The 13,571-nt window shown below is 31.2% G+C and overlaps 1 protein-coding gene across 1 annotated transcript in view; it reads left to right on the top strand.

Annotated features, from left to right (window-relative positions):
* Window positions 1-13,331, top strand: part of LOC114330900 (juvenile hormone esterase-like) — a 75,659-nt gene extending 62,328 nt beyond the window's left edge. Inside the window, exon 7 of the mRNA XM_028280333.2 lies at window positions 13,029-13,331. Coding sequence (XP_028136134.1) covers window positions 13,029-13,312 — 284 coding nt within the window. The 3' untranslated portion in view covers window positions 13,313-13,331. The remainder of the gene's footprint in view (window positions 1-13,028) is intronic.
* Window positions 13,332-13,571: the final 240 nt, after the last annotated feature.

The following is a 13,571-nucleotide window of genomic DNA, read 5'->3' as shown; positions in this document are numbered from 1 at the left end:
TTGCTCGTAAATAGAGGTTTTAAATAGATATATCTCGCTAACTGTTCACTGTAATGAAAATCTATGTACAAGAGAATTTTAGTTATTAAAAAAGCTACAATTTAGTAGTTTATCATTTTTTTCGTATCTCCAGTATTTTCGGAGATATTTTGAAGTAAAAGGTGAAAAATGGTAAATTCCTAAAAATTAATTTTTCCTTAAACTCCAATTTTTCTAAAATTAGGCCCTTTAAATAGGTCAAACTTCTTGGGTGTATTTATGATACAAATATAAAAGGAATTACAGAAACGAGAAGACCAATTTTTAATTAGGAGGGTAGTTAGGGGGTTGTTTTCACTGATTTTTTCATAGAGAAAAGCAAGTACCGACATTTTTTTGATCATAAGTCGCTTAATTTTTAGGCTAAAAACTTTTTATTATTATTTTTTGAAAGGGCTTACTGTATACTTGAAAAAAGATTATTTAAGTTTTCCTCTAAAAATGCAAAGTTTTTCCGTTATTTTACTTTGAATATTCCAAATTATACATTTGACGAAAAAAGCTAACTTTAACATGCCGTATCTCGGTTTGTATTGGTCTTAAAGATATTACAGAAAAAGAATTTGGTTTGTATTACTAAAAGATATAATTTTGATATCTACAGTTTTTTTGATTAAATGCATATTTTTCGAGGTATTCTCAAGAAACCCTCTAAAAAAGTCGATTTTTTCATCGAAAAACTGTTACTTTCAAGCGCGAATAACTCGAAAAATAATAGTTTTACGAAGAAAATGTAAAAAACATTTTTTTCTTAGAATTACTTTTTACATCGATTTACATGGTTAAAATGTAATAAAAAATTCCCGCCCCCGAGATGGGGTGGCAACCACCCCCAAGGTTTTGCGTACAGCGGCATGATATAGAAAATGATCCTTGGACTATTCCCTACCTTCTGTGAAAATTTCAAGTAAATCCATGCTGGACGAAAAAATTGCTAGCCAAAATGCTTCATTTCCTCGACTAATATCAAAAAAATCAATGCTTTTCGATATACTTATTAACAATTAACTCAACTGTTTGCCGTAGAACAAATTTTTTCAAACCAAGTTCTTGGGAATTAAATAACCTACAATTTCATATTTAACACGTTGACGGACACAACGTCTATAGACGTTGCATTTTTCTCTATTCTACTGTGCAAAATGCATATAGTGTCACAACACTTGCTTATATATTTGACGCACTGTCCGTCAACGTGTTAAACATTTTTTCGTCTCTCTGATGGTAATCTTTCTATTCTGAAGAAAATGGCATTTTTTACTAAACTACGAAAATTGGTTATTCGCTTTAAACTCCAGTTTTTTTAAAACTAATCTAAGCCAGTTAAACTTTTAGAATCTATTAAGAATACATAAATAAAGAAGAATGAATAAGGCCAATAACTAAAAACATCGCACATTTACATTATTATGCTTCCAATTGGATTTCTCCTTTTTTTCAAAAAAATATATTGATTTTTTAACCGTAATTTTTTAATTTTTTATCTTAGAAAGTTTTATAAAAAATAATTTTGTAGATTTTTACAAGATCTATAAAGGTATTAATATTAAATCGTTTTAAAATTCTCAGTCGCAAAAGAGGTGATTTTGAATGGGTTTGTAAAGGTGGTTTTTGCATATTATTGCAAGTTTTAATGGTCAATAGCTCACTCTATTTTTGCTGTAGAAAAATATTTTGCAAACCAAGTTCTTGGGAATTAAATAAGCTACAATTTTATATTTAAATATTTCTTCTTAGCTCTGATGCTAATCTTTATTTAAGGAAAAAGGCATTTTTTACCAAACTACAAAAATTCGTTATTCGATTTTAACTCCATTTTTTTAAAAACTAATCATTCTAAAACTAATCAACTAATAATAAGACGGTCAAACTTTTAGAGCCTATTAATAATACATAAATAAAGAAGACCAAATAAAGTCAATGACTAATTTTAATTAGGGTGGTGATTAGGGGGTTGGTTGCGATCACTTTTTCGCTGAAAAAACAGGGACTGACATTATTTTTATAATAAGTCACTTAATTTTTGAGCTAGACTTTTTTTAATTTTGGAGTTAGATCTTTTTAAATGCTTTAAATTAGTTTCTATAAGTTATCCTCGAAAAATGTATAGTTTTCCCGTCTTTAACTTTGAAAATACAATATTTAGCATTTGACGAAGAAGTGCTAAGATATAATAATAAAGTATAGCTCGATTACTATTGGTCTTAAAGGAAATTTAAAAAAAAACGTGTTGTTTATTCTTTTAAAAGGTACATTTTTGTTCAGTAAAATTGTTTCGATAAAACGAAAGCTTTTTGAGTTATTAGCAGAAAACTGATTAAAAACATTGATTTTTTCGATATAAAACTAACATTTTCGATAGCGAATAAATCGATAATTATTAATTTTATCAAAAAATGTATAGAACGTTTTTTGCTTATAATAAATGTTTTTACAAACTTTTTCGGTCAAAATAAAATAAAAAATTTCTACCCCCGAGATGGGGTGGCAACCACCCCCATGGTAAAAGCGCCTTTCGACCACATATAGATTTTTATCCTTAAACTACTTATTCTCAAATTTTCAAGCAAATAGATCCATTCTGTAAAAAAATGCGAGGTTTTGTCCTATTTTAAGCTTCATTACTTGGACTAATTATGTTTTAATTTTCTTCTATGAAAAATGACTGTGATATGAACATGTATATTTCGATATACATTATCAAATACAGGTAAAAAGTATAAATGTGTATCTGAAGAAATAAAGCCAATTTAAACATCCAACCGTTATCCAACGATAGGTGTTTGAGTTGATATTTTAATGTCTTGTTTTTTTATGGTATCATATTCAATTAATGAATGTTAACGATTAATATGGCAAATTTTTCTACGTTTTCTGCTGTTGTTTTTAGTTCTTCATAATGTAAACCCATCCAGTGTCGTATATTTCAGATCCAAGAGAGTATCTTGACCTTGACTCTACGTTCTTTCCTTTACGTGTTTTTTTAAATAATTATCCAAAATATGATGTTTTCCGGTATTTGATGGTGTACAGTAGCTATCTTGTAGACAGCTACTGATAGAAAGTTGTATAGCTACTAGATAGAAAGTTGTATCCATCATCATCAATAGCTCGGCAAGCCTTTTTGGGTCCTGGCTTGCTCTAGGATTTTCCGCCATTCTGTTCTGTGTTCCTTGCTTTTTTCTTCCAAGTGTTTTCAGATCTTGTTCCACTTGTTCTATGTATCTGAGTTTGGGTCTTCCCTTTGACCTTCTCCCTACTGGTATCTGCCTCATTATCTGTTTTGGTGTTTTAGTCTCCAACATCCGTTCAACAAGGCCCATCCAGCGCAGACGTCCGATCTTTATGGATGTTATGACGTCGAGTTCGTTGTAAGCTCTGTATAGTTCAACATTATCCATGTAGATTTTCAAACTAATCTCGAACATTTAGAATAATGCAACTATGGCCGTAAGACTATACAAAGATACAAAATGTACAAAAACCAAAACAGGTATTAAACAAAGATACACTTCTTTTTCTTCTACGGCACTACAGCCCAAATTGAGCCTAGGTCTCCTTTATTTTTTGCCTCCACCCTTGCTTGTCTGTGGCTGCTCTTCTCCATACACGAACTCCTAAAAGTGCTTGTGCGTCGCTGTTTACTGTGTCTTTCCAGCGCTTTCTTGGCTTTACAACTGGTTTCTTTCCCTGCATTCTAGCATTCAGTGCTTTTTTGGTAGGCTATCCTCTCCCATTCTTATCACATGTCCGGCCTATTGCAATTTTTTTATTCTAATGAAGTCTGACAGGGGTGTTTCTTTATAGAGTTGATAAAGCTCGTTGTTGTATCGACTTCTGAAGATTCCGTTTTCCCTCACAGGTCCTAGTATTCTCCTCAGTACTTTTCTTTCGAATGTATTAAGTTTGTCTTTGGATGTTTCTTTCAGGACCCAGGCTTCTCTGGCATAGCATGTTATTGGTCGAACTAAGGTTTTATAGATTCTCATCTTTGTATTTTGGTGGACGCTTTTAGACCGAAATATATGGGAGAGGGCAAAATAAGCTCTGTTTGCCTGCGTTATTCCCTTCCGTATTTCTCCATCTTCTGATCTGTCGGCATATATTTCTACTCCCAGGTATGTAAACTTTCCAACCGTTTCAATGTCATCTTCATGTATAATGTTTTGTGGGACTACATTTCTTTCGTATGAGTCATTATTTTTGTTTTTTTCCGTGTTAATTTCCAGACCTAGCATTTTTGTTTGTGTTTTTAACTCTGCGTATATTTCCTGTGCTCCTGTTGATGTTCTACTCATAATATAAATATCATCGGCATAAGCGGCCAATTGAACCGTTCGGTTGATCAGTAGGTTTCCTCGTTCAGTTTGCATTTGCCTAACCGCATACTTCAGTGCCAGGTTAAACAATGTTGGGGCCAGCCCATATCCCTGCTTTAGCCCCTGCAAAATTTTGAAAAAGTCTGTCCGGTGGTTTTGTATTCGTACACAGGCCTAAGTTTCATCCATTGTGACCTTAACGAGTCTTATTAGCTTATGTGGTATTGCCAATTCAGCCAATATATAGTATAGTTTGTTCCTTTTGACTGAGTCGTATGCCTGTTTCAAGTCTACAAACACGTTGTGAACATCAATATCGTGTTCCCATGATTTGCTCAAGATCTGTTTGACTGTAAATATTTGATCCAGTGTCGATAGTCTTCTTCGGAAGCCCGTCTGAGACTCTCCAATAATATTTTCTGCTAGTGGTTAGAGCGGCTGGTTCATAATATACGTGAGGACTTTATATGCTGTATATTATAGAGAGATTCCACGGTAGTTTGCACTGGAGTTTGTCTTCTTTTTTATAGATCGGGCATAATATACTTCTTTTCCAGTCGTCGGGTATTTTCTCTTCTTGCCATATGTCTTTGATGAGCACGTGGACGTGACTTGCTAGGTGGTTGCCACCTACCTTATACAGTTCTGCTGGTAGTTCGTCAACTCCCGGAGCTTTGTTGTTTTTCTGGGCCTTAATAGCTTCGAGAACCTCCTCTATGGTTTGAGCTTCTGCTCCATTCTCTACTTCATTCTCTTCTACGTAATTCATACCCATTTCATCTTCTATATCTACTTGTATTCCAAGTAGGGTCTGAAAATAATGCTTCCAGGTTTCTTTGACTTTCTGTTGATTACTGATTATTTGCCCACTTTTATCTTTACATAGACTTGTTTGAGGTTTATACCCACTTTTTATCTTTTTTAGGTATTCGTAAGCCCCTCTAATTTCGTTGTTTTTAAATTTTTTTCCATTTTTTCTATTTGTCCATTTTAATAGGCTCTCTTTTTATTTCTACATATCTTGTCGGCTTTCCGTCTTGCGACTTCAAATAATGTTCGTCTTCTCGTGTTCTTCTTGTTATGTACATTTTGTGTGCTTCATTTCTTTTCTCTATTGCTTGTCTGCAGTCGTCATCAAACCATGCTCCTCTTCTCTCCTTTTTCTGGTTTTTTAGGGTGGACGCTGCTGCTGTCAGTACTGCTGTTTTGATATTACTCTAGTTGCCCTCTATGGAGTGCAGTTCTACCGTCCTTAACTCATTTGCGACTTCTAGTTCCAACTTCTGTTTACATTCCTGAATCTTCAGTTTTTCTAGGTTCAGTTTGTTTGTTTTTGTTGTCTTTCGTTTCTTTCTCTGTTAGCTCTCCATATAAATTTGGTTTGTAGTAAAAGGTGGTCTGATCCACAGCATGCTCCTCGTCGTGTTCTTACATCGGAGATACTACTGGCTGCTCTTTTGTCTATCAGCACATGGTCGATTTGATTGGTTGTGGTTCCATCTGGTGAAATCCATGTCATTTTGTGTATGTCTTTATGTCACAAAGCTACACGTTATCTCCTAAACCATTTACGCTAATTCTGGAACATGCTTTAAAACAATGAAAGTGGGAGTGGGACGCCAAAGGATTCAGTCATAAATCTTTTGATAACAGTTGTGATAACAGATCATAACATAAGATAACTTCGCATAGACTGGAACTGTGCTTACTAAGGAAAATGCAGCCTCTACACTGAACCAAGGAAGTAAGTAAATGTAATGAAAAAAACATTGATTCAAAAACGGGGAGCATTAATTTTCGTCCAAAGATCAGTATCATTGGTCCAATATAAGTGGATACATTAACTAATGCTCAAAAACATTAATTTTTATGAATTAGTACGTTCATTCAATGTACTTTCTAGTTAAGAATCAATGTATCGGTACATTGAATCAATGTATCGGTACATTGAATCAATATATCGGTAAATTGAATCAATGGATCGGTACATTCAATAAATGTATCGGTACATTAATTCTTAACTAGAAAGTACATTGAATGAACGTGTTAATTCATAGAAGTTAATGTTTTTGAGTATTAGTTAATGTATCTACTTACATTGGACCAACGATACTGATCTTTGGACGAAAATTAATGCTCTCCGTTTTTGAATGAATGTTTTTTCATTATATTTACGTACTTTTTTGGTTCAGTGAATGTCATCTTCATGTATATTTGTATATAATATACAAATAGTTAATAAGTAAACAAAATGACGACTTAATGGGTGGAATGCATAAGACGTAGTACCTGCTAATGCTTCAAGTATGTACTACAATTTTGAAGATTTTACTACACCTATTAAGCATTTGTAAGCGTAGTAATGCTTTGTAAGTGTAGTAAAATCTTCAAAAATGTAGTACATACTTGAAGCATTAGCAGGTACTACGTTTTATGCATTCCACCCATTATCTACATAAATATTACAAATATAGGTTGAAGAAACGATTTTTTGCCGATTCTCAAAATAATGTTAAGTATCTATAAGTTTAAAGAAAAAAAAACATATATTTTTAATTAACACAAACAACTGTTTTTAATGTAATTTGAAAAACTGAATAACTAAGTATAACAGAAATTGATTGTTCTTATAAAATATATAAAAAAATGTAACCTGATATCGTGAAAATAAATACATCTACAATAATATCTCCATAAATACAACATCTCTCTGGGATTAATTATCACCACCCATACAAAAAACCAAAGGTTGAATGGCAACTCTTTGATTTCAAAAATCTAATATGATCTTCGACTTCTTGCTGGCTCTTGCCGATGTAAGAATGATTACTGGAAATCTCTGATGGTATATTTTATTATATTATATTTGGTTGACCATTAAGATCTTTTTTTAACCATTTTATCAGTTCGTACAAAATATCGATGTAGAACGCCAAGAAGAACCGCATGTTACCCATCTACAATTTATATTAATAATTATTATAAAAAAATAAATCTAAATAGTGAACATAGTTGTATTTTTGGGTATCACTTTTTTTATAGAAATATTTTAATTTATCCTGAAAAAAATTGCTAGATGTTGAGATGTTTATTTTTACTTTGATAGATACTACCGACTGCAAGAGTTAATAATATTTTTCAATTATTTGCGGTTTAATCACCTAGATTATAGCATTTAGAAATATTTTCAAATGGTTCCTATTTTCTTTTACCTATGTGTCGAATTAGCTTTTGAAAAAATTTACAGAGAACAAGAATTGATTAATACTAGATATGCAGGATTAAATAATGAAATAGGTACTTACATTCCGTAAAATGTCTTCATGAGTAACCTTTTCAAATAAAAATTTATTTGTTTTATCCTTGATATGACTTTCACACCGAAGAAAGGAAATAATTCTTTCGAAATTGCTGTCCCATCCATCAATAAGTCCATTTCCATTTCCAAATGCCACTCACAAAGTCCATATCAATATGCAAAAGTGGAAATAGAAGTACTTTTTTTTATAGAAATCCAACAAAATAATTTATAAATAGTTAAAAATATATGTAAATATATAACCTAGAAAAACCAACCAAATCACTAGTGCCAAATACCGCTCCTCAGAGTCTGCAGGTGACTGTCTGCTAGGAGGCTGCAACTGTTGTCACGTGATTTTTTTACACCAATAAAAACAGTTATAGAGTTTTAAGAAATGTATCGGTTTATGTACAAGATTATTGCTACAATGTATTGTTCATTGATTCAGGCATATTACATTAATACAATTATTGCGTTACATCAAAACAATGTATCGAGTTATTAATCAAAGTTATTAAAATCAATAAACGAGTTCGTAATTTAAAGAACACTGTACATTAGTGCAACGTTTTATATTCATAATTTAACCGCAATATCCTGATGTATAGTTTCATATATACAATGAACAAATTATTAGTATTATGAAAAAAGTCATTGGATAGATAAAACGATTCATTGGATTAATGATTCTACTCATTATTTTTTTAATGAATATAATTACATTGTAATAATGAATATGGTAATTACTTAATGACTACGTGTTTATAGTATTAACGAAATTTTCATTGAGTCAATGTAAAAAAAGTCAATGATTGGCGTTCATTGGTACGATGTACAGTATTTTTTTCAGTGTAAGGAAGTTGGTTTGAAAATAAATTTTGGAAAGGCACAATAGGTACATGACAAATCTGGTACCAAGCGAAACCCCAAAAGTCGACTGAAACGAAATAACATCATAAATATTAATATTTATGTCATAAAAACCAAATTTCCATAGACAATAAAACTGCTGAACTGCAAAGATCAATTACTTTGCTCTATGATATGAAGCTCTATCAGAAGTTTTAAAGAACAACATGCCAAAGTATTTGAAAAAGAAGACGTTTGACAAAAGTACACTTTTAGTCATGGCTTACATCCTAAAAACACTTTCCTTAATCCAGGTCAAAACACCCAAACTCAGAGTTGCTCAGAGAAAAATCGAACGGTCTCAGAGACAGGGTTAGAAGCGAGGAAATAAGAAGAATGACAGCACAGGTGTCGTAGAGAGTATAACATGGTTGAAGGGTAACTGGGCGGGCCATTTGGCCAGAAAGAATGACGGACAGTGGACTCAAAAATTATAGTGCGGAGACTACGAGCGGACTGAAGAATCAGAGTTAGAGTACCTACATGATAAATAGACGACATCAAAAGAATCGCTGTGAATTAGCTGCATGAAGCTCAAGACCAATAGAAGTGGAAGAAATTAGTAGAGGTCTATGTTCAAATTTAAATGCAGAAAGCTGGATAATGATGATGATTTGAAGATGATGATGACTAGGGAGCGGATTTATATGCGATCAATTTTGATGAAATATGCGCATATATATGCAGTAAAAAATTATGAAATATGCGCAAGATATGCATACAAATTCAAAAAATGCGCATTTGCAGAAACCACAAATTTTCTGTTCTATTCTATTCTAGGGGGTTCTTTTATAGGGGGTGGGCGGCAATTTTATTTATTATCTTTCAAATAAAGTCATTATTTTTTATAAATGCAATTTATTCACATTTTTTTACAAAAACTGATACCAATAGTTACCTATTTAAAATAAAACAACAAAATCACTTTATATATCTTCGATTATAATTCACTACAATGTGCTTGTCCAAATTTTTTACGAGGAAACATTTTCTTTGATCAGATAAAATATTTTTATGACTTGAAAAACTCTTTTCAACATCAACGGAAGTAATTGGGGCGTATTTAAAATAACTTGTTAAAGCCGAAAATTCTGCACCAAAATCAATTTCAAAATTTCCATTAAAAATTTCGCATATGTCCTCCAAAGTTTTAAAACCGTTTAAAGACGGGATCTGATCTAAAGCATGAATATTTAAATTTCCGTTAGAAAATCGTAAAACTATGGTTAAAGGTGTAAATTCTCTTAACAATAGGGGATTTAAAAGCATCACCAGTATTATAGGTACCTACTAAATTGGGATACAAATTGTACTTAAATATATATTAAAAGTAAATAAAATTCGGATTTTCCGGTAAACCGTCCTTCATCATTTTAACATCTTACAATCATTTCATAACGGCTCGGCGTACTATAAGCACTATAAGTACTTTGTGTAAAGATTGGGCATTTTCTAAGAAAAAATGAAAAGGCAGTGAATGAACCGTCTCTCTTCAGGTAAACTTTTTTTCAGGTAAAAATTTTTTAGTTCTCGAATTAATAGATACGACAGCCTGTGCGGGGAAATATTTTGTGTCGAATTAAAAAATTATTTTTTTTTACTTATATGTTTTTAAATGTGCTCAAAATACGCATGTTTCTTTAAAAATATGCAAAATTTAGTAAAGTTTTCAAATATGCGAAATATGCATGCAATATGCATTTAGCATAAAATCCGCTCCCTAGGATAAAGATGATGATGACGAACATGATGATAATGATGATCATAAGTCCTAAGTTTTTGTGCGACTTGCATAGTAGTCATTTCATTTGTATAAATGTACATTTTATCTGTTCAATTTTGCATATACAGGATGTCTGCGTAACTTGGAACCATATGGGAAACATTTTTAATATCAATTTTACGAAAAAAAGTAAGACGCAATCATCATATATCAAATTTTATCAACAGTATACGAGGTATGTCAAAAGTCATGAATTTCGCTCAAGAGTAAAGTGCCGTTATATTTCACAATATCGAAAATTGTCATTGAGAAAAGTTGTTTGTAATTTAAAATTATGTTATTATCTGCATTTACACTCTTTTAATTAAAAATTTTTTTTTTGAAATTTTTCCTCAAATCGCGGACACCCAACATCATTTTTATTTATTATAGCTCCGTTATTATTAATTTTACAAAAAAAAGTTTTATTCTTTATAAAACGTTCTGCATTGTCTAACTGCTAAGATAAAATTATAAAATATTAAATTTTGTCAATTTTATACGAGGTAGAAACATATGAATTTCGCTGAAGAGTAAAGTACCTTCATTTTACACAATATTAAAATTTGTTATTATAAAAAGTTGTTCAGAATTAAAAACTAAGTTTCAATATGCAATTGCATCCTTCTAGTTAAAATATTGTGACCTATAAAGGTATTTTACTCGAATTTCGAGCGAAATTCATATTTTTTGACATACCTCGTAAAAAAATTTAAAAAAATTGATATCTTATGATTGCATCTTAGATTTTTGACTATTCAGGTATTTTTATAAAGAATAACTTTTTTTCTCAAAATTAATAATAACGGAGTTATCTTAAATAAAAAGGATGTTGGGTATCCGTAATTGAGGAAAATTTTCAAAAAAAAATTTTTAATTAGAAGAGTGTAAATGCATATTATAACATAATTTTAAATTACAAACAACTTTCCTTAGTAACAATTTTTGATATTGTGAAATATAAAGGCACTTTATTCTTGAGCGAAATTCATATTTTTGGACATACCTCGTATATTATTGATAAAATTTGATATCTGATGATTGCATCTTAGGTTTTAGACTAGGCAGAGCACTTTATGGAGAAAAACTTTTTTTTGTAAAATTGATATTAAAAAAGTTTCCCATATGGTTCCAAGTTACGCAGACTCACTGTATACAGGATGAGGCAGATAAAGGGCCTATTAGAAATATCTCGAGAATTAAAGCTAACAGAATAATGAAAATTGGTATACAAGAGTTTTCAGGTATAAACTATTTAATGAAAATATTTTGGCCTCTTTGCTACTTCCGGTTATACCTAAAGTTGATTGTAACTTCGTATTTTTAAATAAGACAGCCTATATATTTTTACATTTTTGGATTCTCCTCGATTTCTTCTTTCTTAGAATATAAGCTTTTGTAATATTATACAGGGTAGGTTAAAAGATAATTACGTTTTCTTATTAATTTCGTAGCAATATTCACATCCTGTAGGATTGTAGTAGTTTGACATAATAAACTCTATTAATGTTTAAATGGTTTTTAATATAGTCTACTATTGTTAAGAGTTATTAGTATAGTTAAATTTTTCATTTTAGTATACAGGGTTGGCCGAAACTCGGAATGAGTATTTTCTGAGTTTTCTTAAATGGAACACCCTGTATTTTAGTATTGTAATGAAATGTTATTTTATGGTACTTTTTATTTTATTAAGCATTCCCTCTAGCTAACTGCTTTAATTCGTGAGTTATTGGTGAGTCAAGTCAAACATTAATTGCAACACAAAATAGGTGACATTGTATTAGGTTGGCCGTGAAAATATTCAATAACAAATAATTTTTTGGAAATAAATACATATTAATCTAGACTTATATTTAAAATTGTCAACAATGGTTGAACTATCAAAATACCATCGAAGTTAAGATTGTTGGTGCGATTAACAATTAAGAACAAATTAAAGCAGTTAGGTATAGGGAATGCTTAAGAAGTAAAAAAGTACCATGGAATATCATTTCATTACAATACTAAAGTATTGGGTGTTCCATTTAAGAAAACTCAGAAAATACTCATTCCGAGTTTCGACCTACCCTGTATACTAAAATTAAAAATTTAGCTACACTAATAACTGTTAACAAAAGTAGACTATATTAAAAATCCTTTGAACATAAATAGAGTTTATTATGTCAAATTACTACAATCCTACAGGGTGTGAATATTGCTACGAAATTATTAAGAAAACGTAATTATCTTTTAACCTACCCTGTATAATGTTGTAAAACATTATATTTTAAGAAATAAGAAATCGAGGAGAATCCAAAAATGTAAAAATATACAGGGTATCCCATTTAAAAAAACGAAGTTATGAGCAACTTCCGGTATAACCGGAAGTACCAAATCGATGAAAATATTTTCATTAAATAGATCAGGCTTCAAAACCCCCTTATTCCAATTTTCATAATTCAGTTGCCTTTAGTTCTCGAGATATTTCTAATAGGCCCTTTATCTGCCTCACCCTATATACTCGAGATCTCGGTACAGTTGGATTTTTTACTCAGTAACCCAGATACTTTCTTCTGTTTGCTTCTTCCAAGCTTTTACCTTTCAATATGATCAGTATTAGAACATCCTGAGATCTATAAAATTTACCAATTTGATCTTATCACTGTTTATGTTGATGATAAATTCTGTTATAACGAGATTAAATAAATGTTTATTGCAGGAGCATGTCATGCAGATGAACTGGGATACCTATTTAAAACTCCAGTGGCGGCAGATCTGAAGGACGAAGATAAATCTTCGATAAGAAAATTGGTGACGCTGTGGACCAACTTTGCCAAATTCTCTAACCCAACTCCACCAGGAAATAATCTTAATATTGAGTGGAAGCCAATACAGAAGGATCAGTTAAATTTCTTAGATATTGGAAAACAACTAAAGATGGATTTTAATCCAGATCCAGACAGGATGAGCATTTGGAACGAGATTTATCAGTGTAATAAATAATAAATTTAATTTAAAAAAAGTTCAGGAACGTAATTTATATCCATTTTTTTGTTCACTTAAAAAAATTTATTGTCTCCCCCATGAGACTTTTTTATGAAGTTATTTTTGTCGAGTCGGACAATTTTTCTATTTTACTCCAGGCTGTGGGTGAAAAAACGTGATATAATTCAGGAATTTTTGAAACGTATCAGGTGTTGTAAAGGACGATGCCAGGAATAACTTCTACTAAAATGTAACCAAAAATATTGTGCGCTTTTTT

Source organism: Diabrotica virgifera, chromosome 1 (genome assembly GCF_917563875.1).
Source record: "Diabrotica virgifera virgifera chromosome 1, PGI_DIABVI_V3a".
Lineage (NCBI taxonomy): Eukaryota > Metazoa > Arthropoda > Insecta > Coleoptera > Chrysomelidae > Diabrotica > Diabrotica virgifera.
The sequence above is the reverse complement of the archived record's forward strand: the minus strand, read 5'-3'. Positions and strand labels throughout refer to the sequence as shown.